Consider the following 27,656-nt stretch of genomic DNA (forward strand, 5'->3'; position numbering starts at 1 on the left):
GCCATGTGAACGCCTGTTCTCACTTTCAGGTGATGTAAACAAGAAGCAGGCAGCATTATGACCTGCACATGTAACCAAACTTGTTTGTCTGAGCGATTGGCTGAAGTAGAACTGAGTGGACTTGTAGGCTCTAAAGTTTTACATTGTTTTATTTTTGAATGCAGTTATTTTTCTGTACATAATTCGACATTTGTAAGTTCAACTTTCATGACAGAGATTGCACTACAGTACTTATATTAGGTGAATTGAAAATACTATTTTTTTGTTTTTTACAGTGCAAATATTTGTAATAAAAATAAACATAAAGTGAGCATTGTACACTACGTATTCTGTGTTGTAATTGAAATCAATATATTTGAAAATGTAGAAAATATCCAAAAATATTTAAATAAATGGTATTCTGTTATTGTTTAACAGCGTGATTAATTGTGATTTATTTTTTTAATCGCGTGATTAATCATGATAATTTTTTTTAATCACGTGGCAGCCCTAATAAATATATAAGAATTGCTGTTTACTTGCCAAAATGTGGATTCATGGGTCCATATGTGATGACATGGAATATGTCTATCAAATTGTGAATTCCATTTTGTATTAGCACCTTCATTTTATATTATGGTTAGAACACGTTTAACCTTGCCCAACGCAAGTTTATTGAATTTAATTCCAGATAGCTGCCCCATCCAGGAAAGTTGCTTGACCCCCTCATTGAAGGAACATCACTCAGAAAGCATCACAAAGCAAACTGGAGCCATCACTTTTGTGTCTCAGCTGCTGGCTCTGACTCCATCGAACTATGGATTTTCTACACATGGGTGCCAGTATGGCAGGTGGATCTGCAGCATCTCAGCCTGGGGACCTGGAAAAGAAGAGAGACTGTACATAAGATTTGGTTACTGCTTTGAGCAGGGGGGGCTGACCATTGCCACTTGGAAGCACGACGTGCAGGATTGAAAAGGGCAGGAGGAATTCTGCCCAACTGGTAATGCTGACAAACCTCAGACTTGCAGAAGGGGCAAGATCAGACAAGTGGAGGGAGTGCTTCTCAGTACCTCGGTAACTTTTTAAAGAGTTATAACTCTTGAGTGCCTTCAAGAGTACAGTCACTGTGGTTAAATTCCTTTGTTAAGCATTTGTACCTTGCTTTCCTGCCATGTTATTCCTGAAAGGGTTAAACTAGAAGCCCAGAGCACCTGCAGCCTATTTGGAGCTCTGGGGGATCATGTGGAAGCAGCTGGGGGGCTTGGGAGGTCTCAGACATCGATTTTAGGGACTTGGGCAGCAGCGCCTCACATCTCAAAGAAGAATGCCAGACCAGAAGTCTGAATCTGGGAGTCTGGTCTAGGGCCTCAGAGCTAGAAACGTTGGCTTAGGCTGCCCGGCTTAGTTGGCTTGGAAGCACGTGGGCCCCAGAATTGGGACTACTCACAACAGACTGGTGTTCCTACAGAAGGGTACTGGATCAGGCTGTGACACCATGTATCTGGCTCCCCTGCATGAGCTGGTGACATCACAACGTGCTTGTGTTTGTGATGTGATCGAGTGTCACAGGGTAAATGGACTTTTGTTTTAAAATGTAAACATTTAAATTTTAAATCTGCACGCATTCTGTTAATGATTTGACATCTTAAACACCTTTAAACATTAGCTTTAGAATTCACCTTTAAATAAATTGGTTTGTGACACTAGGAAGAGTTCAAAATTAAAAGCTGATGCTCTTTATTTAACTTGCTCCATTTTTCAGTAGTGTTGCAGTTCTCATGCCTGCGAGATGTTGTATGTTTAACACACTATAACACTTCACTTTCCTACAGTGCTGCCTAATCCTTCTCTTTCTTGAATTTATTCTGCCAAAAAAGAAATATTAAAATTTAAAACAATTGAACTAATAAGAGGCATGTACAACCATAATTTTGGTAAATCCAGTGTACATCAATGTCCTTGTAAAAGTATAATATGGAATAGGATACTTAGATGTGACAGAACACACTTGAGAGTAGAATATCAAATGTCCATTTGAATGTACTTGCTGTTGTTGATTGGTGAGTTAATATTGCACGCACAATGTTCTAATGAAAATTTATACCTATTGTTTTAATTTTCTGCTTTTTATAGAGTAAGGAGAATAATGTATGGTTTTTACACCCAGGAACCATGGGAAGTAGTTCATATAGATTATTTTAGCGTAACTAAAATACACAATTACATAAGAATGGCTATGCTGGGTCAAACTAATGGTGCATCTAGCCCAGTATCCTGTCTTCTGACAGTGACCAGAAGGATTGAACAGAACAGGGCAGTTATCTAGTTTTCCATCTTCTGTCATCCACTCCCAGCTTCTGGCAATCAGAGGTTTAGGGACTGCCACAACATGGTGGTGTGTCCCTGACCATCTTGGCTAATTGCCATCAATGGAACTATCCTCCATGAACTTACCTATTTCTTTTTTGAACATAATTATACTTTTGGCCTTTACAAAATCCCCTGGCAACAAGTTCTCAGGTTGACTGTGTGTTGTGTGAAGAAATACTTTCTTATGTTTGTTTTAAACCTGCTGCCTATTAATTTAATTGGGTGACTCCTTGTTCCTGTGTAGGAGGGTAAATATGTGAAGGGATAAATAATACTTCCTTATTCTATGATTCTATGATCTATGATTCACTTTCTCCACATCATTAATGATTTTATAGACTTCTATCATATCCACCCTTAGTCATCTCTTTTCTAAACTGAACAGTCCCAGTCTTTTTAATCTCGCCTCATAAGTAAGCTGTTCCATACCCCTAATCATTTTTATTGCCCTTCTCTATATGTTTTCCAATTCTAGTATATCCTTTATCAGATGGGGTGACCACATCTGCACACACTATTCAAGGTGTGGGCATACCATAGATTTATGTAGTGGCATTATGAGATTTTCTGTCTTATTATCTATCCCTTTCTTAATAATTCTTAACATTCTGTTAGCTTTTTTGACTACCACTGCACATTGAAGAGATGTTTTCAGGGAACTATCCACAATGACTCCAAGATCTTTCTTGAGTGGCATTTAGATCCCATCATTTTGTATGTACAGTTGAGATTATGTTTTCCAATGTGCATTACTTTGCACTTACCAACATTGTATTTCATCTGCTATTTTCTTGCCCAGTCACCCAGTTTTGTGAGAACCTTTTGTAACTTTTCACAGTCAGCTTTGGCCTTAACTTGGTATAAGGGACACTTTTTGATCTGTTTGTTTATTTAGGAAGTTTAGCAAGATCACAAATCATTGCCATGTAAATATCAGAGACGGAAAAATAATCATTACAGCAGTGAGCTTTTGTATAGAAAAATATTATACAGCAATACGACCATGAGATCACTCCATTTTGCACTGTAATATCACAGAGTGAGCCTTCCCACAATACCCAGAGTATGTTGTTTCTGGTGATTTGATTAAATTGAATGACATCTCTGATTACACATTGCCTAGCACAGTGGGACCTGCTCTTGACGAGAGTTGCTTAATGTTACCATAGTATGAAAATGTTAGAAATAATGTACTGAAACTGGTTGTCAAATAGCATAGAATGTACGTAGAATCAAAATGATTCAACCCTTAAGGCTCTAAATCTAAATGTTTTGTATGGCTTCACTTTTAAAGAGTGATTTTGTTACTCAGAATAGTACCTTTTTATACACAAGAATTTGCATCTCTTTACATTTCCATTCTTCTTCCAGTATTTTTATCTGCTAGATAGCTTTCCCGTGGATGTTGTTGTCACTAATAGTAAACAAAGAAAAATGGACTTCTTTTGTTGGTGAGATAAAACTCAGTGCCTAAGAGGATAGGGGATGATAGGAACCCCTCTGACTTTGGTGGAGGGAATGTCAAGAAGCCTTTCACTCGTAACCTCCTTCTGTCCTGATAGAAGCTGGCTTGACTAGGGAATCAGATGGGGGAGCATGTTTTGCACCTGTATAGAGATGCAAGGGATTATGGAAGCTGGAGAATTAGAAGCCTTTCCACATGCAATTATACAAATGGCTGATGAGAAGAAGGGAAGAATGTCTTGAGGTTGAGGTGCCCTGCCTTAATATTTCTTAATGTTCTGCTTAAATATATTCTTTGTTGTCTTATAGGTCTAAAAGTTTGGTACAAAAAATATGTATTCCAGTAGACTAATTTTCAAAAAAGAGTGATTATTTTTCTTGAACGTTATAAACAGATGGAAAATGCGGTTTACACTGGAATTTTGACACAATCTTTACTATGGCCTAAATAACACTACATAGCATTTTGTATATTGTGATGAAATTATTAACCAAGCTTTGTCCATTTTACCTGACGAATTTGTAGTTTTGAATTGTATTGTATTGTAAACTGTCAAAAGCCAAACAGTGTGGGCCATGAGGCACTGCCACAATACATAGAATAATATCTACAATTTAAAAGCTTTTGTTGAACCACTGCTTGAGATGATGTTCCTAGTATTGCTTTTTGGCCCCATGGCTGTGGATACTGACCCATTCCTTTCTTAGGTGTTGGTTTTATGTTTAAAATCCTCTTTAGGGTCCCAGTCCTGCAAATACTTAGATGTGAAATTAACTTTATGCATGTGAGTGGTCAGTCTTGCTATTTAAAATTAATGTAAAGCACAGTACCAGCATTTAAGTTAATTAACTATCTCCCAGCACAATAAGTTGTGTCCTGAACTGCCCTTTACGTAAAGTCCTGTTATAAATAATTTCTTATTCTCCTGCTTCCTGCCAGGGGCGGCTCTAGGATTTCCGCCGCCCCAAGCAGGGCGGCACGCCGCGGGGGGCGCTCTGCCGGTCGCCGGTCCCACGGCGCCGGTGGACCTCTCGCAGACGTGCCTGCGGAGGGGCCACTGGTCTCGCGGCTCCGGTGGACCTCCCGCAGGCATGCCTGCGGATGCTCCACTGGAGCCGCGGGACCAGCGGCCCCTCCGCAGGCACGTCTGCGGGAAGTCCGCCGGCGCCGCAGGACCAGTGGACCTTCCGCAGGCGTGCCTGTGGGAGGTCTGCCGGAGCCACCTGCAGCCCTCCTGCGGGACGCCGCCCCAAGCACACGCTTGGTGCGCTGGGGTCTGGAGCCGGCCCTGCTTCCTGCATGTAAAACTTAGACTCTGGTCATCTTCCGTCAGTTACTGTTTTGAGGGATTGGGTACTTAAAATGTATTTGCCTTCAAAAATCACTAGTGAAACTGAAGATTGATGGACATGGATTCCAAATTTGATGTGGATTCAGCCTGTGAGGGTATGGTGCCCCCTCTAGCCAATGCTCAGAGTAGTATTAGACTTAATGAGTCCTCAGTTGAGGGGGAAGCCGCTGCAATGCAGGACCAAAGGGAGCTGGTGGTTTGGAAGTACATTGTGTGTGGATCTTTAAAATATTTTTTCTCCCTCCCCTGTTTTCTCCTCCTCAGTTCTCACCATCAGCAAACAAATGAAATTTTAGTCAATCTCACTACAAACAACACACTTACCCTCTCTCTCGGGTTCATTTTGTTCAGTATGAATATTGTTTTTTATCTGTTTCCTTTATTAAAGCAATGAAGTAGATGAGCAAAATGATATATCCCACCTCTCTTTACAGGAATGGTTCTTAGGAAAAGCATTATATGATGAAGAATCTACAATAATACATCATTATGCCTTTGCTGAAAATCCTACAGTCTTTAAATTTCCAGATTTTGCTGCTGGCTGGGCACTTAGCATTCCACTTGTAAACAAGTAAGAATTTAATTTGTAATCTTTTCTAAAATTGTTTTATTAATAGTTAATTAGTTCATGTTTGTAAAGTGCTGTGAAGATATAAAAAGCTATATAAACACTAAGCAATATTGTTTTAAGGATTTATGACTGAGCACGGATTAGTGTTTTACACAAAATTTAAAATACTACTATTCCTTATAAAATACCTTCCCTCCTCATCCCACATACCAAAACACACAAAAGAAGCTTTGCAAATAGAAATTATTATAATAAATAATTAAAATTTTATAAATACATATGTGCAGAAATATATTTTTGCATATAACTTTGTATCTTTGTTATACACTTTGATTTTATGTACCATGTGAAGTTTAAAGTCTTATGCACTTTTATGCAGTAAAAGTATATATTCATAAATGGAAAATGTTTAAATATTACAAATGGGAGCACAAATAAGAAGAAAAAGTTTTGATTAGTGAGCAAGGGTCTGATCATTAAGCAGCTGAAAGCACAAAATTGTCTCCTTGAATGTTAAAAATACGATGCTAGATTGCTGGGCCTCTCCTATTGAAGACTTTCTTCTTGGGCAGGAAAAATTGACACACAGAGGTATATTCTAAGAACTAGTGCTCACAGTAGCAGGCTATGTCCAGATGTTTGCTTTCCATTCCAGATTATTTTATATAAACATTTTCTGGTTCTAATAAATCCAGAAGTGTGATTTATTTTTTTTTGCAGGAGACAGTCAAGAACCCCCTCCGCCCCAACGACTCCCCACCTCTCAAATTCCTGATAAATTAGCTTAATTTTTTTAAATGTTGAAAGAGGGTAATATACTAAAATAACACTGCAAATGTTATTTAAATAATTAGCTCATTTATAGCCTATTTTGGAATCCTATCTGCTAAATTCCTGCAACTCAAGTGTAAACAACTCAAAAAGCCCCTAGAATGTGGTTTGACATTTCATAGACATGAATAAAATCTCAAGTTTGTTTGTTTAAAAAATTCAGTTGCTGTCTCCATTACATTACTCTTGTTCTTACTTTATGAAGTAAGTAAATTTCATTATGTTTATTGTACAGGCTTGCAAACAGGCTGAAAAGTGAACCACTTAAGTCAGACTTTACAATAGATTTAAAACATGAGGTAAGCCATGTTCTATTCCTGTGAAACATGTAAGAAAATAACCCTGTCATTTTCTGTTTAAATGCTGATAAATTGAAGCCTAAATTATGTAGACTTTTTAAGGTTGTTAAAAGATTTGAACTTTCTGGACTGTATATTTGTTTGCCTTCCTTTTCAGTGTTATAATATGTAGAATTGTAAAAGTTCTATTGTTACAAAATGTAGATGGTACTGCAAGTAAAGCTGAATTTGTATTATGTGATAGTGTGCAAGAAGGCATCACTTTTTGGAAGTTTGCTATGGAAAAAAGGAAGAGGTTCCCAGCTCATCAAATAGAAAAGTTTGCATTTTGAGTCTCCTATTTTATACCCATTAAGGACTGTCTCAGATATCAGACTGCCTCACTGACATTGAATTTCAACCTAGATTAAACTATTATGATAGTTGTTGGCATCAGGAAGCATTTTGAGAGGCCTGCTTGTGGCTTGTGTGTGTGTATTATTCAGGCAGTACAGCCAATGCTAGTCAAATAGATTTGGGAACTTGTAGAAGTGGGGAGGGGGGAGAGAGAGAGAATGGAAATCCATCACTGTTTTCTGAGAGAGGAAGTTTATATTTGGATGGTGGTCAAGAGTCATTACCACCATTTCTGGTTTATCCAGAAAGTCCCTCTATTTCTCTCTGATGCAGACCTTCCTGGGGCCAGGCTGCTTTGCTACACCCAGACTAGGTTACTGTAACACACACTAATTGACCCCAAGGCTGTAACAATTGAAATGACAACCACTCGCTTGCTTCTTCAAATAGAAGTAAAGGGGTAGTTACACATGTCCTCCATAAATTACATTGGCTGCCAATAAAACAAAGGATACAATCAAATATCTTAAATATTGGTATTATAGAGTCTAAATTATGAAGATGTTAAATATATGCGCTTAGTTTACAATCCTGCCCTCATGAATCCCCTCATTCCTTATTCCCAATACATTTAGATTTCTGTGAAGACTAGAAAAGCTGGAGATATAAGTGAGATGTGACAGAAGAGTGTTTACCACGTTCTTCTATTTTGCTTTATTGTTGTTGAGGGGAAAAGGAATTGTATTATGCTCATGTACCTTCAGTAAGATAGAATCCAAGTGACATAATTTGCCTTAAGTGCTTTTATTTCACCTTTGTGTCTATTAGGTCTAGCTGCTGCCCATTCATTAGTCTTCTTCCTAATACTATCTACATCTGCTGTGGCTTTCCAGATGGAACACAGTCTGTCTCACAAATAAATGGCTTTTTTTGGTCATAAAGCACACATACTGTGTTCATTTATGGTTTTCTGCAAGAAGGCCTTTTAGAACAGCATTCCATAAAATACGTTTCATTTTCACTGTGAATCTTAGAACTCTGTTTTATCCTCCACATTCAGTGGAGCCCTATGCTTTATTTAATGCACACTAGCCTATGTGTGCTGAATACAAAATTATTGATTTTTCTTCTGGGTGTTTCTGTGGCGCTCTCACCATAATATCTGAGTGCTTAACAAACATTAAAGAGTTTGTTTTCACAACATTTCTGTGAGATTAGCTGATATTGTCTCCATTAGAATTATTATCCCAGTTTTACATCTGAAAACTGAGGCACAGTGAGATTAAGGTCCAAGTGCTCACTAATTTTTGGAGCCCAACTTGAGACACCTAGGTCCTTAATTTTCAGTCTACTTATCCTTTTTATAGCACTTCATATGTTCAAAGCAAGCTTCCAGCCAACTTCAGTTGGAGTTGAGTGCTCACCAATTCTACAAATCTGAAGAACACACTTTTAGTGACCAGCAATGAATATGTTGGTTTAAGTGACTTGCCGGCACTTACAACTGTAATTGAAAATGGATTCCAACATAAGCTGAAGAGTAATTTAGTTTTCCTTAATCTTACTGTGGCATATGATATGGTTTGGCACATAGGCATTTTGGTGAAATTGTCTAGAACTATGCCACATTGGTTAGTATGTGCAATGGCTCTGTTTTTGAGAAATCGCCATTTCCGTGTGCATATTGGTGATAGAAAGAGTGCTTGGAGGCACCAGAAAAACAGCCTCTTGCAAGTATTATCACCAGTGTTATTCAACTTATATTCGTATGACCTACCATATATTGGGTCTCACAAGTTTGTTTATGCAGGCAACATATGCCTTGGCACTCAGTCACACTCCTTTGACATATTTGAGAGTGTTCTGAGTGCAGATATGGTGGGAATTGGCCAATTACTGTTGTCTGTGGCGTCTGATACCAAGTGGAAGTAAGACTGTGTCAGTTGTCTTCCACTTAAATCATGCACAAGCGGGCAGAGACCTGAATATAGTTCTCAATGGTCAATGAATAAAACATAATTTATACCGGTTTACGTAGGTGTCACATTGGATAGAACTCACATGTCATGACCATCTTACAAAGACAGTGACTAAGGTCAAAACATGCAACAAGCTGCTCGGAAAACTGCACAGAATGACATGGGCTCCAGTGCCCAAACATTATGCACTTCAGCCTTGGCACTCTTATTCAGTGGCAGAGTACTGTACTCCAGAATGGGCTCGCTAGTCTCATACAAAGATAATTGACATACAACTTAATTCCACTATGCATATTATTTCAGGCACTCTTAAATCTACTTCTTCTTCGAGTGATTGCTCCTATGCATTCCATGTAGGTGTGCGCGCCACGCGTGCACGGCTCTTCGGAACATTTTTACCCTAGCAACTCCGACGGGCCGGCTGGGCGCCCCCTGGAGTGGCGCCGCCATGGCGCTGAATATATACCCCGTCCGGCCCGTCCGCTCCTCAGTTCCTTCTTACCGCCCGTGACGGCCAGTTGGAACAGTGGAGTGCTCCTTTACCTCCACAGCCCTAGCGTTTCTCCATTTCCTACGTGTACATAGTTGGTTAAGTTAGTTTAGTTGTTAGATTAGTTGAATAAGTTTAGTTAGATATAGTATAGTTAGGGAATTAGGGGGGTTTAGCCCCTCTTCTTCCACAACCGGTGCGGGCTCATGCCCAAGGCACCGGGGTTTAAGCCCTGTGCGGCTTGCCAGCGGCACATGCCTGTCGGGGACCCACACGACTCCTGCCTGCGCTGCCTCGGGGAGACCCATCGTCCAGATAAGTGTCCCATCTGCACGGCGTTTAAGCCGAGAACTAGAAAGGAGCGGGACACTCGCCTAAAGCAGCTCCTTATGGAGGCGACACTTCAACCTCCCGCGCCGACCCCAGCAGCACCGAAATCGTCATCGAGCCGCTCCGGTACCGAGACTGCTCGAGCTCCGCAGACGGCACCGGCGTCCTGGCACCGTTCCCTCTCTCCAGCGAGGAAACGGAAGACGGCGCAGACGGCCTCCAAGCCGCATGCTATGGGACCGCTTGCCCAGCCACCACCGGCCCCTCCGGTACCGGCTGCGGGGGTGCACAAACCGTGCACGGTACCGTCGATTCCGGCGCCGCAAGAGCCGTTGAGTCCAGTACCACCCTGCTCCCCGGTGCCAACTGCGGTTGAGCTGCAGCTCCCGTCCACACCCGAGACATTCTTGACGGCGAGAGAGCTCATCGAGCTCACAGAGGCACCGAGCCTCCGGCCCCCAGCACCGCCGGTGCGGGCCGTTCAGTCAGCGGGCAAGCCGGCGATGATGCGGCCGCCTCCCCCTGACGGACGAGAGAGATGTCGGTCCCGGTCCCGCTCCCGGCCCCGCAGACGGTCACCGCCACGCCATTCCAGATCTCGGCACCGTTCACCATCGCGGTACCACTCCCCGTCTCGGCACCGGTCACAGTCCCGGTACCGCTCAACATCGCGGTACCGGTCGCACTCCCGGAGACGCTCCCGGTCCCGGTCGCCCAACCGTCGGTACTGAGGGAGGTCCGGATCCTGGTACCGTTCCCGGCACCGCGACTCCTGAAGCCGCTCCAGACGCCGTCGGTCGAGGTCACGGTCGAGCTCCCAGCACCGGTCGAGCTCCCGGCACCGCAACAGTCGCTGGTCCCGCTCTCCATCCCGGCACCGCGAGGACCGGCACCGATCCTCGGCACCAGGGACCTACTGCCAGCATCCACGGCGCATTCTTTCAGCGCCTCTGCTCCGCCCTGGCCTTCTTGTCAGCCCTCAGTCGCCTCTCAGGCGGGCAGCGGAAGAGATCTCCGGGCCGACCCCCAAGGCCAGGACCACGGACCGCAGCAGTGGGGTTTTTGGGTCCCTTGGGCCTACCACGAGCCTCAAGGACTCCCCTTTCCCCCGAGGCACGTGGACGCCGAACATAGGGTGCCCGAAGCCACGGTGAGCAGACCTCCCCCATCACCACCGGGTGAGGCCCCGTCACCACCTGGTCCCGTACGGCATCCTGGAAGAACCAGCTCCAGAAGCGGTGGTCCAAGGTCTGTCCTCATCATCCTCGCCGGATGAGGCAGTGGCGGGGGCTTCTACGGCAGACCCCCCTCCTATTGACTTGCGGGCCCACCAAGACCTTCTCCGCTGGGTGGCAAAGGCTATCGACCTTCCCGTGGCTGAGGTCCCGGAGGATGACGACCCGGTGACCAACGTCATTGGAGCTGAGGCCCCGCTGCGGGTGGCCCTGCCCTTCATCCGCACCATACAGCGGAATGCCACTACCATCTGGCAGTCACCGGTGTCCGTCCCTCCCACCGCGCGTGGCGTGGAGCGCAAGTACTCGGTCCTGCCCATCGGATATGAGTACCTCTATACCCACCCGACTCCGGACTCCCTCGTGGTACAGTCCGTAAATGAGAGGGAGAGGCATGGGCAGCCTGCTCCGGCGCCAAAATCCAAAGACGCACGGCGCATGGACCTGTTGGGCCGGAAGGTCTCTTCGGCGGGAGGCCTCCAGCTCCAGATTGCCAACCAGATGGCTCTTCTCGCTCGTTACACCTTTGACATCTTGGTGTCCCTGGCGAAATTTTCGGAGCTGATCCCAACAGCCTCTCATCAAGAGTTCTCGGCCCTCTTGGAAGAAGGCAAAAAAGCCTCCCGGTCCTCCATCCAGGCCGCTCTGGACTCGGCGGATTCAGGAGCCAGAACCCTGGCCTCCGGTGTGACCATGCGGCGTATCTCCTGGCTGCAGTCCTCTACCTTGCCGCCTGAGGTGCAGTACACCCTTCAAGACCTCCCGTTCGACACTCAGGGTCTCTTCTCTGAGAAAATGGACTCCAGAATTCAGACCCTCAAAGATGGTTGAATTGCCATTCGCACCTTGGGTATGCACACACCGGCTACCCAGAGGAGGTCATTCCGGCAGCGGCCCTTTACCCAGGCCAGGTCAAGGCCGTATAATAGTCGGCATGCTAACCTAAACTGCCGTAGACCATCGGGCAACAGACGCAACCAGGCCCAGGCCCCTTCCAAGGCCCCTCAAGGGCCCAAACAGGCCTTTTGATGGGACACCCGAGGACGGCCCATCAGTCTCCTTCCCGGATCCTACCCCGTTATTTTACAACCGCCTTTCCCACTTCCTTCCGGCGTGGTCCCAAATAACATTGGACAACTGGGTCCTTCGCACCATCCAGTATGGTTACCGCCTTCAATTTGTTTCGCCCCCTCCTTCCCACCCACCTTCCCCGTCCCTCTTCAGGGACCCCTCTCACGAGCAATTCCTCCTACAAGAGGTCGAGACTCTGCTGAGCTTGGGGGCCATAGAGGAGGTGCCGCACAACATGCGGGGCAGGGGATTTTATTCCCGATATTTTCTCATCCCCAAGGCGAAAGGGGATCTCTGACCCATACTAGACGTCCGGGAGCTCAACAGGTACCTGCTCAAGCTCAAGTTTCGCATGGTCACCCTGGGGACCATCATTCCCTCCCTGGATCCGGGAGACTGGTTTGCCGCCCTCGATATGAAGGATGCGTACTTCCATGTCGCGATTTACCCTCCCCATCGACGCTACCTACTCTTCGTGGTCAACAGCGCGCACTACCAGTTTGCAGTGCTGCCCTTCGGCCTGTCCACCGCGCCAAGGGTCTTTACCAAGTGCATGGCAGTGGTTGCCGCAGCCCTCCGCCGTCGTCGCATACACGTCTACCCGTATCTCGACGACTGGCTGGTTCGCGGGACATCCCGGCAGCTGGTAATGGACCAGATGACGGAAATACTATCCCTATTTCGGCTCCTGGGCCTTCTCATCAATGCCGAGAAGTCCACTTTAACTCCATCGCAACGAGTGGAGTTCATCGGAGCGGTCCTCGACTCCAGTTTAGCCAGGGCCTGCCTCCCTCGGTCTCGGCACCAGACAATGGTCTCCATCATTCAGGACCTACACACCTTTCCCAGGACGACGGTTCGGTCCTGCCTCCGCCTCCTGGGCCACATGGCATCCTGCACATTCGTGACCACGCACGCCAGGCTGCGCCTTCGCCCATTTCAATCTTGGCTGGCGTCGGTGTACCGCCCGCATCGCGACCCCATAGACATGGTGGTCATAGTCACGAAGCCTACCCTCGATTCGCTCAGCTGGTGGCTGGACCCAGAGGTCGTGTGTGCAGGAGTCCCGTTCCGCCCTCCTCGCCCATCCGTCACCCTGACTATGGGTGCCTCGGCGTTGGGATGGGGGGCTCACCTGGGCGACCTTCACACACAGGGTCTCTGGTCGCCCCAAGAGCTCTCCCTCCACATCAACGTCCGGGAGCTGCGAGCGATCCGCTTGGCGTGTCTCGCCTTCCGCGCCCGTCTGCAAGGCCACTGCGTGGCGGTGTTCACTGACAACACGACAGCGATGTTCTATGTGAACAAGCAGGGCGGAGCTCGCTCCTCCCTGCTCTGCAAGGAAGCGATGCTCCTGTGGGACTTCTGCGTGACCCACTCGATTCGCCTGGAAGCGTCCTTTCTTCCAGGAGTGCAGAACACGCTGGCCGACCGTCTCAGCAGATCGTTCCTCTCCCACGAGTGGTCTCTTCGTCCGGATGTGGTGCACACAATTTTCCGGAGGTGGGGGTTTCCCCAGATAGACCTGTTTGCCTCCAAGGAGAACAGGAAGTGTCACCTGTTTTGTTTGTACCAGGGTCGTTCCCCAGGCTCCCTGTCGGACGCATTCCTCTGCTCCTGGACGGATCACCTCCTCTACGCCTTCCCTCCGTTCCCGCTCATACACCGGGTGCTACTCAAGCTTCGGAGGGACAGGGCCCACGTAATACTCGTCGCTCCGGCCTGGCCGAGGCAGCACTGGTACACCCTGCTGCTCGAGCTCTCCGTTCGGGATCCCGTTCCCCTTCCGTTATGCCCGGACCTCATCACACAGGACTTCGGCAGACTCTGCCACCCGAACCTACAGTCCCTCCATCTTACAGCTTGGTACCTGCGTGGTTGACGCACGCAGAGAGGGACTGTTCGGCGGCAGTACAGCAAGTCCTACTTGAAAGCAGGAAGCCTTCCACTCGCTCCACCTACCTCGCGAAATGGAAGCGTTTCGCGCTCTGGTGTGATCAGCGCGGCCATAATCCTTTCCTAGTCCCTATCCCTACAATCCTGGACTATCTCTGGTACCTTAAAGAACAAGGTCTTGCGGTCTCCTCCTTGAAGGTGCACCTGGCAGCAGTGTCCGCCTTTCGTCCATCCATGGGAGGTCGGTTCATCTTCTCCAACCAGATGGTTTCCCGCTTCCTTAAAGGCCTGGACCGCTTATACCCGCCGGTGCGGCGTCCTTCCCCGACCTGGAATTTAAATCTCGTTCTGGCCAAACTTATGGGACCGCCCTTCGAGCCCCTGGCCACGTGCTCTCTACTCTACCTCTCCTGGAAGACAGCCTTCCTAGTCGCAATTACTTCAGCAAGATGAGTTTCTGAGCTCCGTGAATTAACGGTTAGTCCACCATACACCGTATTCCACGGAGACAAGATGCAGCTTCGACCACACCCGGCCTTCCTCCCTAAGGTGGTGTCGGCCTTTCACCTCAATCAGGAGATCTTCCTTCCGGTCTTCTTTCCGAAGCCGCACACCTCACCTCGTGAGCAACAGCTTCACACCCTGGACGTCCGCAGGGCCCTCGCTTTTTATATCGAGTGGACGAAGCCCTTCCGGCGTTCGCCACAGCTGTTTGTAGCGGTTGCCGACCGCATGAAAGGTGAGCCGGTCTCCTCACAGCGGATTTCCTCCTGGGTGACTGCATGTATCCGGACATGCTACGAGCTTGCTCGCGTGCCTCCATGCCGCCTCACCGCTCACTCGACGAGGGCGCATGCCTTGTCGGCCGCCTTCCTGGCCCATGTCCCCATCCAGGACATCTGTAGAGCAGCCACCTGGTCTTCTGTACACACCTTCGCTTCCCACTACGCGTTGGAGCAGCAATCTAGAGACGATGCAGCCTTCGGTTCAGCAGTCTTACACTCTGCCACGTCTCACTCCGACCCCACCGCCTAGGTAAGGCTTGGGAATCACCTACATGGAATGCATAGGAGCAATCACTCGAAGAAGAAAAGACGGTTACTCACCGTAGTAACTGTTGTTCTTCGAGATGTGTTGGTCCTATCCATTCCAGACCCGCCCTCCTTCCCCACTGTCGGAGTAGCCGGCAAGAAGGAACTGAGGAGCGGACGGGCCGGACGGGGTATATATTCAGCGCCATGGCGGCGCCACTCCAGGGGGCGCCCAGCCGGCCCGCCGGAGTTGCTAGGGTAAAAATGTTCCGAAGAGCCGTGCACGTGCGGCGCGCACACCTACATGGAATGGATAGGAGCAACACATCTCGAAGAACAACAGTTACTACGGTGAGTAACCGTCTTTTTTCTACCATGGTTACAGTTCTCTGCAATATTGCTCTGCCCAGTGCACGCAGAGAGGAAAACATAGCAAAGCTTGTGATGAAATTGCATGATATTAAATTAAAGACCTGTGTAATCCATGACATCATCATATGCCCTCATGGCTGCCGATTTGGATATTTTTACCGGATGAGGGATTTACAGTAGAGGACGCATGGCGAGCTTCATGGTCTGCAGAGAAAGTAATTATATTATCTTGTCTTGGACCCCACTCAGTGTCAGCCTGGGTTTGATTTACCACAAAGGCAATGGAGCTTTCTGAAGCAGTTTCATACCAGACATGGAATTTGTGCTGCAGTGGAATTTCAGTGGTGTTTTAGAGACAGTCTAGTATGTCTATGTGGGCAGCCACAAACCATGACACATTGCTGAGGACTGCAAAGTGACTCAACTTCCTGGAGGTCTTTGTGCCTTGAACATGATGAATGAGAATGCTGTGGCTTGGCTTGAACAGATTGCATATGCCAAATATAGTGACTTAGCATCATTTAGGAGCTCTGTGGTAGAGGCACGGCTAGAATTTAATCCTCCATGGTAGTATTTAACTTTCTTAACTAGAAGAACCTTTCTCTTCCTGCAGTTCCCTGCCTCATTCACTACATACCTTCCAGCTTCTGTAACAAATGAGGCAATGTTCTACAGACAACAGTCTCCTTCAGTACACAACCCTGATTCATTCTCAGAACACATCCATCCTGTAGACTGAATGAGCTGGGGATCCTGGGGTGGGGGGACACTAGTATCTGAGCATGTAATTAAAGACTATATCAGAACGCATACATTCAAAGGAGACGAATCAAGATTACACAGGCAAACTTAATCTTGGCTTTTCCTATTTTTGAGTGCTTGACTTGGCAACCTAAGGTAGTTTTTTTTACATAATTTCGATTTTTTTTAAACCAACTGAGACAGAAATTCCATCATGTAGCACCATATTGATCCCCAGTTGGGTCATCATTTGGTTTAGGACTTTAGGTTCACCTCTACCACTAGAGCTAAAAGGGTAACTGATAGCAGCAGGAAACTGTTATCCTCTATGTGTATGAGTCACTAGGGGAGGGATGTGAGACACCTTGCCAGCAGGTTTCATAGCCATCTGCTGAAAGAGGAGTGGAGAGATTAAGGACGTCTAGTTTTGTAGGAGTTTTCTCTACTGGTTGTAGACACGTCTGCTCCTATGCCCCTACCTGGTAGTCTTTGTCTCCCTCTATTACTATATATGCCTACAACTTCTGGCTCCCTACAAGGTCACTGTTAATCTGACCTCGGGGGAAATTCCTTCCTGACCCCACATATGGCAATCAGTTATCCTGTGAGCATGTAAGCAAAGAAAGAATTGGAAAGAATTTTTTAAATTATAACAGAAAATATTTCCCTCTCCTTTTGTTCTCTGAAACATCTGAACCATTTTAGCTGAAACTTTCAAAAAGGAGGAGGGAAGGAATCAGCCTGATGCAGACATCCAGCATAGAAAATTTCATCTCAAACAGTTGAAGTTAATAGCAACTGAAAACAGGGACTTAAAATGGGAAATGTCAAATAACCTTAGCTAGAGGTGGTGCTAACAGCTCCACATGGAGTATAATTAATTCAAGATAGGTGGAGACAAAATGAACCTTTGTCTTTATTCAGACTTTGTCCTTGTATTACTTTTTCTTTCTTTAATGACGTTTGCCAGCATTCTGGTAATCTTTTCAGTTTACAGTAGACAAAGTATCTTTCAGTACTTCCATGGTAGTTTAGTGTTCGTTTTTGAGTATTTTAAATTATCATCAGAGAACAGGTCTTTTTAAAATCTATTTATTGTTGACATTAAAACAAACAGAATTAAGCATTCCATATCACCAAAATTAATTGCAAACAATACCACAAGAAATAAAGTTTATCTTATATTTAAGAGTAGGTGCAGATAAATGTATTCAGTCCCCTTCCTTCCTCCCTCCTGTACTCAGGCTTTTTTTCTTATATATTTACACTTACAATGTTTTGGCAATTTGGAGTGCCTGGAGCTAATTATTTTTAAAAATTTCAAGTTATGGCAGAGAATATTTTTAAGTGAAAATTGTGGTTTGATTTTAAAATCAAAATGCAAAGTAAATAAATGAGTTAATCAATTCATATACACAGTCTCTACAGAATCCTCTATATTTCTCTGCTTCATCTGTCATGTTTTATTAATTTGCTTTATAACAATGATTTCTGGGTATATTATGAAAATTGTTGTTTAATTCCACTACTCATTACTACTTATGTTGTATATTTTGATAGATTGCATTATATATTTGGCAGAAAGGCAATGGGCCGCATCTTACTCCTGTGCCTGAGTTTTGTACGGATGACTTGAACTCATTTAAGGCTGTTCACTGTGCCACAATGTTCAGTAACTTCCTACCAGTTTGCGTAAGTATCATATTTTAAACTATACTTATGTGCTGTTACAAAGGCTGAAACTTTACTTACAAAAAATCTCAGACACCTGGAGAAAATATTTTTACCAAATTAAGGGGAAAAATGTAATATTTGGAGTACCATTCTTCTACTGTCTCTTACACACTCAGACCTCTATTACACATTGTATTTCCTGATAGATATGATTGATCTATCTAAGGCACTCATGTTCCCCCATTACCAGAGTATCCGAGCACCTCACGGTCTTTAATGTATTTTGCCTCACAACACCTCTGTGCGCAGGGGAAGTACTATTTTACCCATTTTATGAATGGAAAAGTGAGGCAGAGAGATGTTAAGTGACTTGCCCAACATCACACAGGAAGTCTTTAGACCCCGGTCTTCCAGATCCCACACTAGTGCTCTAACCACTGGATTGTTCTTCCTGTCTGTAACTAGATAGTACCATATCATGTACCTTTCAATAGGAATTGAAAACACAAGACCTAGTAAGATTATTGCCTGGCCTCATTTTTATTTATCTAGAAGCTATTTGATGAAAGTATTACATACACTATTTAATTCTGTGGCCTTGTGACCTTTTTTCTTTGAATGTAAAGTGATGTCAGTGCTGTTAGTAATTCTACTCCTTTTACCTACCCCATTTAACTATGTTGAATAGTTTATTATAACTTATTGGTGTTCTGCCATGGTAAGTGATATGTTTTCAGTTTTCTTTTTAGAATCCTTAGAACTATCAGTGTGTGCCAGTGCACCATGTTCGGAGTCGTCCTGGGTTGTATTCTCAGCTCTGCTACTGGCCTGCAGAGTGGCCTTGGGCAAGTCACCTCACTTGCTGTGCCACTGTTTCCCTGTCTGTAAATGGGAATAACGATACTTACATCCTTTGTAAAGCACTTTGAGATCTACGGATGAAGATCAGTATATAAGAATTAGGTAGTGGAGGTATTTATTTGAATGTAGTGCACTAAGGTAGGATTACAAACCCTTGTGTTCCCCACAAGAAATGTGAGCTAAGCGGATAATAGCAAACCTAGAAAAAATTAAATAAAAATTTTGGAGCTAAGAAGACACATGCATGAACTTCGCTGATCTATCCCTTCCCCCATTCTTAATTTGTTAGTCATCTGGTTAGATTGTAAACTTTTTTGTCAAGCATTTAGCATGTATAGCAAAAGATGATAGAGCTAGAAGAAACTGCTGTGAGAGAGAACCAAGAACTCTGCCCCAAAGTGATACTCTGCACCCCATATTCACCATGGTGATATGATATGTTTTGTACAAAGTATGCCTGTTAGGGGGCTTATTCCTTCACCCTCTCACTTCCCTGGTCCTTCTCGCATGAACAGAGAGCAACAATACCCGAAGTCCAGAGGTGCAAACAATTCGATGTTTATTGGGGTGAACTTCCAGCAAGCATGATTCCAGTTTCCTTCCTTAGTGTCCCCCTTCCCATCTCTGACACCACAGAGCCTTGCCTGTGTCCCTGTTCCTGTTCCCATCCCCTGTTCCCATTTTCCCCTTTAGCAAGACATGATTTTAATTCCCCCACCCCCAGTCCCTGTTCCCATTTCCCGCCCCCTTCCTGATTGACTGCAGACTATATAGTAAAACCTGAGTTTTGCTTAGCTATTCCTTAACCAATTATTTTACTGAAATTTAACTAACCAATCCTAGCATATTGTAACATGATTATTTAACCAATTATACCCCACCACCTTAATTGGTTTACACCCAACAAAATTAATTATACAGCAGACAGAAACAATCACAGAACCAGACAGAAACCATGCAAATAAACATACAAAACAATACAGAAGTGAGGATTTCACAACTATACCTATACAGACATAAGGGTTTTCCAGCTGTGTCTATTGATAAGTGAGTTCTTGCCAGACAGGATGCTTATCAAACTAAGTTTTCTTTTACATCTTCTAGGCTCTTCTCTTTCTCTGGAGGTGAGAGGAATATCAGGACAGGATTGTATTCCTAATAGCCCAATAGCACCTTATTTCAATGTGACTAGTTTGGAATGTGAGGATGTGACCATACACTTCCCAGCTTATGGCTGCCTAACTACATCTTAGCTGAAGGCCTTAGCCTGTCACAGTAAGAGAAGGCCATTCCACAGACAGTGATTTTGATTCTTTCTTTTATACCTCTATAACTAGCTAAGTGATAAGAATACACCTACATTCTTAAAGTATAGGCCTTTGCAGACAGGCCTGAATATCTATATCCTAACAATGCCTTGTAAGGTATCATTTTAAAAGTCTTAATCTGAACATTAAGTTGTATGTGCTATCATTGTATATGAAGTTATGAAGTTTTGCTATATATGTGCCACTGAAACATGTTGTGAGGTTGGGAACACCCACAAGCAGCCTTTCACATACAACAAATAAAAGGCCAAACAGTATTGATGGCCCATGGAGGAGAATGCACTCACAAGGATTACTCCAGGAACTGTGTACAATGGAAACCTCTCAGAGATAGCACATAGCCAAGGGAGACTGTTTGACTCATGTCACAGCAAAAGATCTTTCTAGCAAGCTGGAAGAAGATATAAAAGGAGGAAGTGACATCACTTGGCCTCATTCCCTTTACAACACAATACCTGGAAACACCTTAGGAACAAAGATTGACCTGGGGAAGAGGGGCCCCGGCGGGACAAAATTCCAGCCTGTGTATGCAAAAGTTGTAACTTGCTTGTACTAGCTAGCAGGGTGAGACACCGCTTGATTCAAATCCTATCTAATTTATAATGCCTAGATTGCATTTCTGTTTATTTCTTAGGTAATCTGCTTTGATCTGTACACTCACTACTTATAATCAATTAAAATCTATCTTTCTGCAGTTAATAAATTTGTTTTATCTTTTTTTAATCTAAAACAGTGTGTTTTGCTAGAAGTGCTTAGGGAATATGCTCAGGAACAAAAACTGGTGCATTGGCCTGTCCCCACTGAGGCAGGGGTGGACTGGGAAATAAATTAACAGGTCAGGCTTTTGACCAGGACAAGACAGTACAGCTCTGAGGTCCTAGGCTGTGGAGTTGGGGAAGAAGCCTCCATGTAACTGCAGCTGGGTGTGTCCCTGCCTGTGTAAAGGTTTGTGTGAGTGCAGGACCGGGAGCGGTCTGCAGCTTGTCACAGCCTTCACAGTGTGAGAGGGGGCCCAGGTTGATATGTCAGAAGCTCAGTGGTACCCCAGTTCCAGGTTGCACCCGGCGGCGGGGTCTGTCACACCAAGTTTATCATTTCTTGGGTTTGGGAGTGCTTGAGGGAAGCAGTGCTTTGCATCTCAACAATAATCTCTGTGGCAGTTCAGAGGTGATAAACCAGGGGTGGGCAAACTATGGCCCACTCAGGCTTTGGATCCGGCCCACGGGATATGGCGCAATGGGCCCTGCGCCGCTCTCAGAAGTGGCTGGCACCATGTCCGTGCAGCCCCCGTGTGTGTGTGGGAGGGGGGGGCTCTTTGCACTGCCCTTGCCTCCAGACCCGGCCCCCTGCAGCTCCCATTGACCAGGAACGGGAAACCGCGGCCAATGGGGTCTTGAGGGGGGAGGTACCTGGAGGTGCAGCAAGGACAGTGGACGTGGAGCCCTCCACCCCACCCCTTTCCCCAGGGGCCGCAGAGCTTCTTGGAGCGGCGCGCAGCCGGGGACAGGGCAGGCTCCCTGTCAGCCCTGGCGCACACCACTGCCACCCCGGAGCCACTTTAGATAAGTGCCGCCAGGATGGAGCCCAAACCCCTCCTGCACCCCACCCCCCAACTCCCTGCCCTAAGCCCCCTGCCTGGACCCTGCACCCCTCCTGCACCCCAACTCCCTGCCCTGAGCCCCCTTGTACACCCCACACACCTCCTGCACCCCAACCCCCTACCCTGAGCTCCCTGCTGCACCCCAACCCCCTGCCTTGAGCACCCTGCACCTATCTTACACCCCAATTCCCTGCCCTAAACCCCCTGCCTGCACCCCAACTCCCTGCCCTGAGCCCCCTCGTACACCCTGCACCCCTCCTGCACCCCAACCCCCTACCCTGAGCTCCCTGCTGCACCTCTCACCCCTCCTGCACCCCAACTCCCTGCTGCACCCTGCACCCCTCCTGCACCTCAACTCCCTGCCCTGAGCCCTCTTGTACACTCCCAACCTCCTGCCCTGAGCTCTCTGCTGCACCATGCACCCTTGTGCACCCCAACCCCCTACCCTGAGCCCCCTCCCACAGTCCACACCTCTCCTGCACCCCTGCCCTGAGCCCTCTCCTGTACCCTAACCCCCTTCCCTGAGCCCCCTTATACACCCCACACCCCTCCTCTACGCCAATCCTTTGCCCTGAGCCCCTTTGTGCACACCGCACCCTCCCACACCCTGCACCCCAACCCCCATCCCTGAGCCCCCTCATACACCCCACACCCCTCCTCTACGCCAATCCTTTGCCCTGAGCCCCTTTGTGCACACCGCACCCCCTCCCACACCCTGCACCCCAACCCCCTGTCCCGGCCCTGCATACAATTTCCCCACCCAGATGTGGCCCTTGGCCCAAAAAGTTTGCCTACCGCTGTGATAAACTGTGGTCCTTGAGGACTGTCCTACTCTGGGAAGATAGCACAGCACTTGCATCACATGGTAAGGAGGGGCTTAATGTGGCATTAAACCACCTTTGTGACTTCCAGAATCCTAAGGCCTGTCTATGTAATGACAGCTTCCTATAGCTGTCCTATAGGCTGCAGCTCTCAATGCTCCCTAGCCCAGCATGCCCCCATGCCAATACTTCTGAGGTAGTCCTTGCAAGGCAGCTTTATGTCTATCTTCCACAGTTCATGTGTTGGAAGAATCCTCCCCCAAGCATATCCAGTGCATTTAGGGACCCTTTACATTGCTCTGGCCCTTCTACCAGTATAAAGGGGCTGGAGCTGGGTGATGTTCTCACCCTGTCTGTTTGAGCAGAACAATAGGAGTCTGAAGACCAGTCTTTCTTTACCTAGCACCTCTCTTGACTCACTGTGAGACTTTGGGCAAGTCCTTTAACCTCTCTGTCCCTTAGTTTCACTGTCTAGAAAATAGGGTCAGTAAAAATCAATTTTCTGTATAAAGCACTTGGATTCTCTCAGTACAAAGGTGCTGTACAATTACAAAGTAGTATTAGTAAGGCATTTTTAAATTAAAATACTCAGTGGAAAAGAGAACAATCGCACTACCATATTATTTAATGGCTAGTGAGATAAAATCCTGACATCCACCTCAGAACTCATTACTTTCAGATAGCTTTTCACCACAAATCTCCACTTCAGTGATTTCTTCTTTCACTCTGGCATGTGACCATTTAAAAACAAATGCATATAGTGAAAAATCCCAAAGCACCTAAAACAAAATATCATAACAAAGAAAAAAATGTACAAAAGCAATATTTGTATGGCTTTTCTTGTACTGTTCTTTGTCAGTGTTTGTCTAATTTAGATTTTAAATTCTTGGAGACAGGGTGTGCTTTAAAGTGTTTTGCACACCAATAATATAAAAATGGGTTAATTATTGTCTGTATGTCAATTAATGCAGCATAACTTTATAAATATTGCTTACACCAAAACAGTTTTTTCTGATATGTAATCCTTTTCAAATTTCTGCTTCCCAACATCCTGCAGTTTCTGCATCCTGTATTACAACAATTATTTGTTAAAATGTCACTTGTTTGGTCATCTTTGTGTCAGTGTTAGTACATGAAGTCCTCCTATTCATTTTCTTTCTTTATCATTTGTGTTTCTGGCTCCAACTATAATACTACATCATTTGAAAACAATCATTGGACAATGGTATTTCAATCATTTGAAAATACTGGTGCCATATCTTGACAGGTAGAAAATGTATTTTGAACTGTACTACTTAGCACTGTACACTATGCTGCTTAAATAATAATAATTGGAGATATACCAATCTCCTAGAACTGGAAGGGACCTTGAAAGGTCATCAAGTCCAGCCCCCTGCCTTCACTAGCAGGACCAATTTTTGGCCTAGATCCCTAAGTAGTCCCCTCAAGGATTGAACTCACAACCCTGGGTTTAGCAGGCCAGTGCTCAAACCACTGAGCTATCCCTCCTGCCTCTATAGTATAGTGCTTCAATACAAAGGTATTTTCTGTTTTATTTCCAAAACATACATGTGTATACAATGTAAAGTTAAAAGCAGTGCCTGCAATTACAACATTCATTTTTCCATTTCCTTATAGGGAGACCTAGTGAAGAAAGAGGACATCTTTGTTGCTGTAAAAACATGCCGAAAATTTCACAGAGACAGAAGTAAGTTCTCAATTTTTCCAAGACTGAAGCTGTATGTTAATGAAATTAACTTAATAGTTAATCAACAAGCTAACATACTAGGATAATTGTTTGTTGTATGTAGTTCTTATAACTAAATGTTTGTGAAATCTTCAGAGAAATATAAAAGCTGAATAGTTCCAGTTTTCAGAATTTAACAAGATCCCCAAATTGACCCACCTTAATCCATTTATAATCCGCTCAACTTTTTCATGATTTAAAAATGCCAAGCTTAAAAATATTCCTTCAATCCTAAGTGGCCCAACAAATGCACTGTACTCTTATTTCTCCCTGAATGTCAGTGAGCCTTCATACTGTCGGTATTCAGGGAACATTTAGAATGCCATCATTATAAATTATTGTGGCTATATGGAAATGTAACTATTTGCTGAGGAAAGAATTACATAGTGTTGCATTCTTATCCAAACTGTTTCCACTTCATGTTACTGTATTTAGGTTAACATTATCATCATTCTATGAAAAATAATAACTACTTGGAAAAAATTACCTAACATGAATTATCTTGCATTCTTATCCAAACTATCTTCTTCCTTTCATATTAATGGCTTCAGATTAAGTAAGAATATATTTTATTTATATACAAGAGTGTCTTATAAAAAAAACTTCATTCAAATAAACCAACAATTCCAAATAAACTCTATGTAATAATTTGGGAAGCAGCAATCTTGGTTAGCTATCTGCCCCTCCCCCCCAAAAGAGGCACCAAAAAACCCCAGGGTTTTATCAAGCTCATTACTAGATGATCTATTTAGGCTCCAGCCAAATAGCTGATACAGGGAGGCTCAAATCCCTTTCAGGTTGAAGCTTATTAAGGTAGCCTGCCTAAGTTATTAGTTGTTAGGTAATAACCAGTATTTTCTATCCCCAACATAGGGTTACATGAAACAGACCAGTGCAATTCAGGATGACACAGCTATTTAATTTAATATATGAGTGACAAATTTATATGTAAATAACATGATTTGTCAGGATTAAACATACAACTCCTAACCCATGAAATATAAGTATGTGAGATCTTTTAGACGACAAAGTTGTTTAACCTAGGGCTGTCTCAGGTATTTGAGGAACTGCTCTGTAGGGGTTGTTTTTAAATAGGTTCTATGGGTTCTGTCCACATACTTCTGTACTCTTACATGCACTACCAGCCATCTGCTGGAGTTAAAAACAAGTGCAAGAATTCTATGATAGATACATCCCTCTGGTAATAAAAAATATGAGAAAAGAAAAGAAAACCCAAAAGACGGATACTTATGCAGGACGGTTGTCACATTCATCCTGCATAAGTTTCATTCAGCCTCAAGAATCTGGTACATGGTTGAAAAGATTAGCCATCGGTCCTACTAGCTTTGATGTTTAATGTTGACACATTTGCTGGCTGCCTAGAGGTTACTTGCTTGAAGATGCTGAATCTTAAATGTTGCATGTTGCTGGACTCCTCCTACCCATTGGTGGGCTTGCTGGGACAATGAAGGAAGCACAGGCCTCTGAGTTAGGTATTCCGTAGCCAGAGGCTAGCAGCCATGACAACAGCCATTGCAGGCAAACAAGCCAGAAGCCAGTAGCAGGTCCTCTTCCTAAAGTTTAGTTTTTGAAGCTGCTGGTCTGGCCATGCAAGTTCAGAAATACGTTGTGGAGGACAATGGCTTCTCTGCTAAGGGTGGTGGTAAGGGCCCAGGAGTTTGACTGGTGGAAGGGGCTTGTAGAGGGGCAGTTGTCAGACTTGCCATCGCCATTCTTAGTCTTGTGGTAGAGGATTTTCAGTACTTGATGCACTCCCTGCATTGCACGCCAGTCTGGTGCATGCCAGCTCCACCACCTGCTTTAAGATTGTGTCTTTACTCACACCAGAAGTTAACTAGAACCTCTGGTTTGCTCCTCTGGCAGGCTAGCAGCACACTGGGTGGGTAGGCATTTTGCTGTTCGGCAGAGCTGGGTTGAGCTGCATAGAAACTGGACCAGGCTGCATTAAACACTGAGCAAGGGTATATAAATGGCAGGTAGCTTCTGGTGGATAGGGGGTGAATAGGAAGTGATTAAGTAAAGGGACCAGAAGATAAAAGTATATGAAATTGTAGGAATGGCATTCGTGGTCTATCGAAACAGAAGCCCCGGTACCTGTGCAGTTGCTGCCTCCACATTCCAATGTGAGTGAGTAGTGGTGTGACTCACAGCTCAATGTGGGCTTTGCAACATACTTCCTAGCTGAGGATGCCAGCAGAGGTTCAACATATGCCTAGACATGTGTTTAACGGCTTTGAGTATGGATGGTAGAGGGGGATGGGAAACAACACGTGGCAAGCCTCCAATGCTTTAGTGTAGACATAACCCTTAGCAATAGGTAAACCAGGGCACAGAAGGATTAAGTGCCTGGCCCAGTATTGCACAGAAATAATTGGCAAAGTTGGGAGTAAAACCCGTATCTCCTGACTTCCAAGTCCAGTGCTTTAACCAATGGATGACAGTGTTCCCTCTGATACCTATCTACCACTCTTTCTATTCTAGTCCTGGATGCTCTCATGAGAAGAGATTCCTAAACATTCTGAATAGTATAATTGTTTTCTTATGTGGAAAAGTATCCAACGAGCATCTAGGGTGAAACTATTACACTTGTTTTATTTATAAATTTTAAGAATAGTATATTTATTACTGGTGGTTGGTGGTGATTACAAATGATGGCTAAGGATAAAATCAAATGTTGTGTCACTTGAAATCTCAGCCATGATTTGGTCTCTGTGCAAGAAGACACTGTTCAACTTAGCCATGCTCTGCTCTTACTTACGTATCAGGGCTTAATGCCCTATTTTTTCAGAATAAAATCTATTTTATTTAGCTTATTTTTTTAAGACTTTGTTGTTCTACTTGATCAAGGCATGCTTCTGGTCTCCTAGAGATTGGTTATCTATAACATATACCTTTTGGCAAAAGGAAATTGACTATCATATACTGTAATTGGAGTTGACTGAATAACTGCATCCATGTTTACTTTCCCACCTCACTGATGGTTAAAAAAAACGCTACTATAGTAGAGCTAAAAAAAAAAGGAATTGAAGGCTTTAAAGGCTGGGAGACATGAATGCCTGGTATAAACATCCTTCAAGGAACACATGTTGAAGACAGAGGAAAATTCTTGAACTTTCCTCACAGCTTCCAGTGTTACACAATGAAGGATAATCTCACCCAAGAATGTGAAAGATTAATGGATACCAGCTTCAGAAAGCTCCTTTTTTCCAGTAAGTCATTTTTTTATTATATGCCCAAAGCTACATTAATGCAAC

The 27,656-nt window shown here is 44.8% G+C and overlaps 1 protein-coding gene and 1 long non-coding RNA gene across 7 annotated transcripts in view; one reads left to right on the plus strand and one right to left on the minus strand.

Annotated features, from left to right (window-relative positions):
- B3GLCT (beta 3-glucosyltransferase) overlaps positions 1-27,656 on the plus strand; it is a 160,581-nt gene that overhangs the window by 97,967 nt on the left and 34,958 nt on the right. For 4 of the 5 annotated variants that reach the window (XM_039533776.1, XM_039533757.1, XM_039533749.1 and 1 more), the window contains 4 exons: positions 5,603-5,739; positions 6,806-6,869; positions 17,911-18,042; positions 24,273-24,342. In XM_039533776.1, coding sequence (XP_039389710.1) covers positions 5,603-5,739; positions 6,806-6,869; positions 17,911-18,042; positions 24,273-24,342 — 403 coding nt within the window. The remainder of the gene's footprint in view (positions 1-5,602; positions 5,740-6,805; positions 6,870-17,910; positions 18,043-24,272; positions 24,343-27,656) is intronic. The other variant, XM_039533750.1, reaches the window with a different exon arrangement.
- On the minus strand, positions 630-1,455 carry LOC120403083. 2 transcript variants are annotated; one of them, XR_005597462.1, is made up of 2 exons: positions 1,140-1,455; positions 630-859 (listed from the first exon to the last, which is right to left on the minus strand). It is a non-coding gene; the product is annotated as an uncharacterized LOC120403083 (long non-coding RNA). The 2 variants fall into 2 exon arrangements; XR_005597463.1 differs by having other exon boundaries at positions 998-1,455.

Source organism: Mauremys reevesii, linkage group 1, assembly GCF_016161935.1.
Source record: "Mauremys reevesii isolate NIE-2019 linkage group 1, ASM1616193v1, whole genome shotgun sequence".
NCBI lineage: Eukaryota > Metazoa > Chordata > Testudines > Geoemydidae > Mauremys > Mauremys reevesii.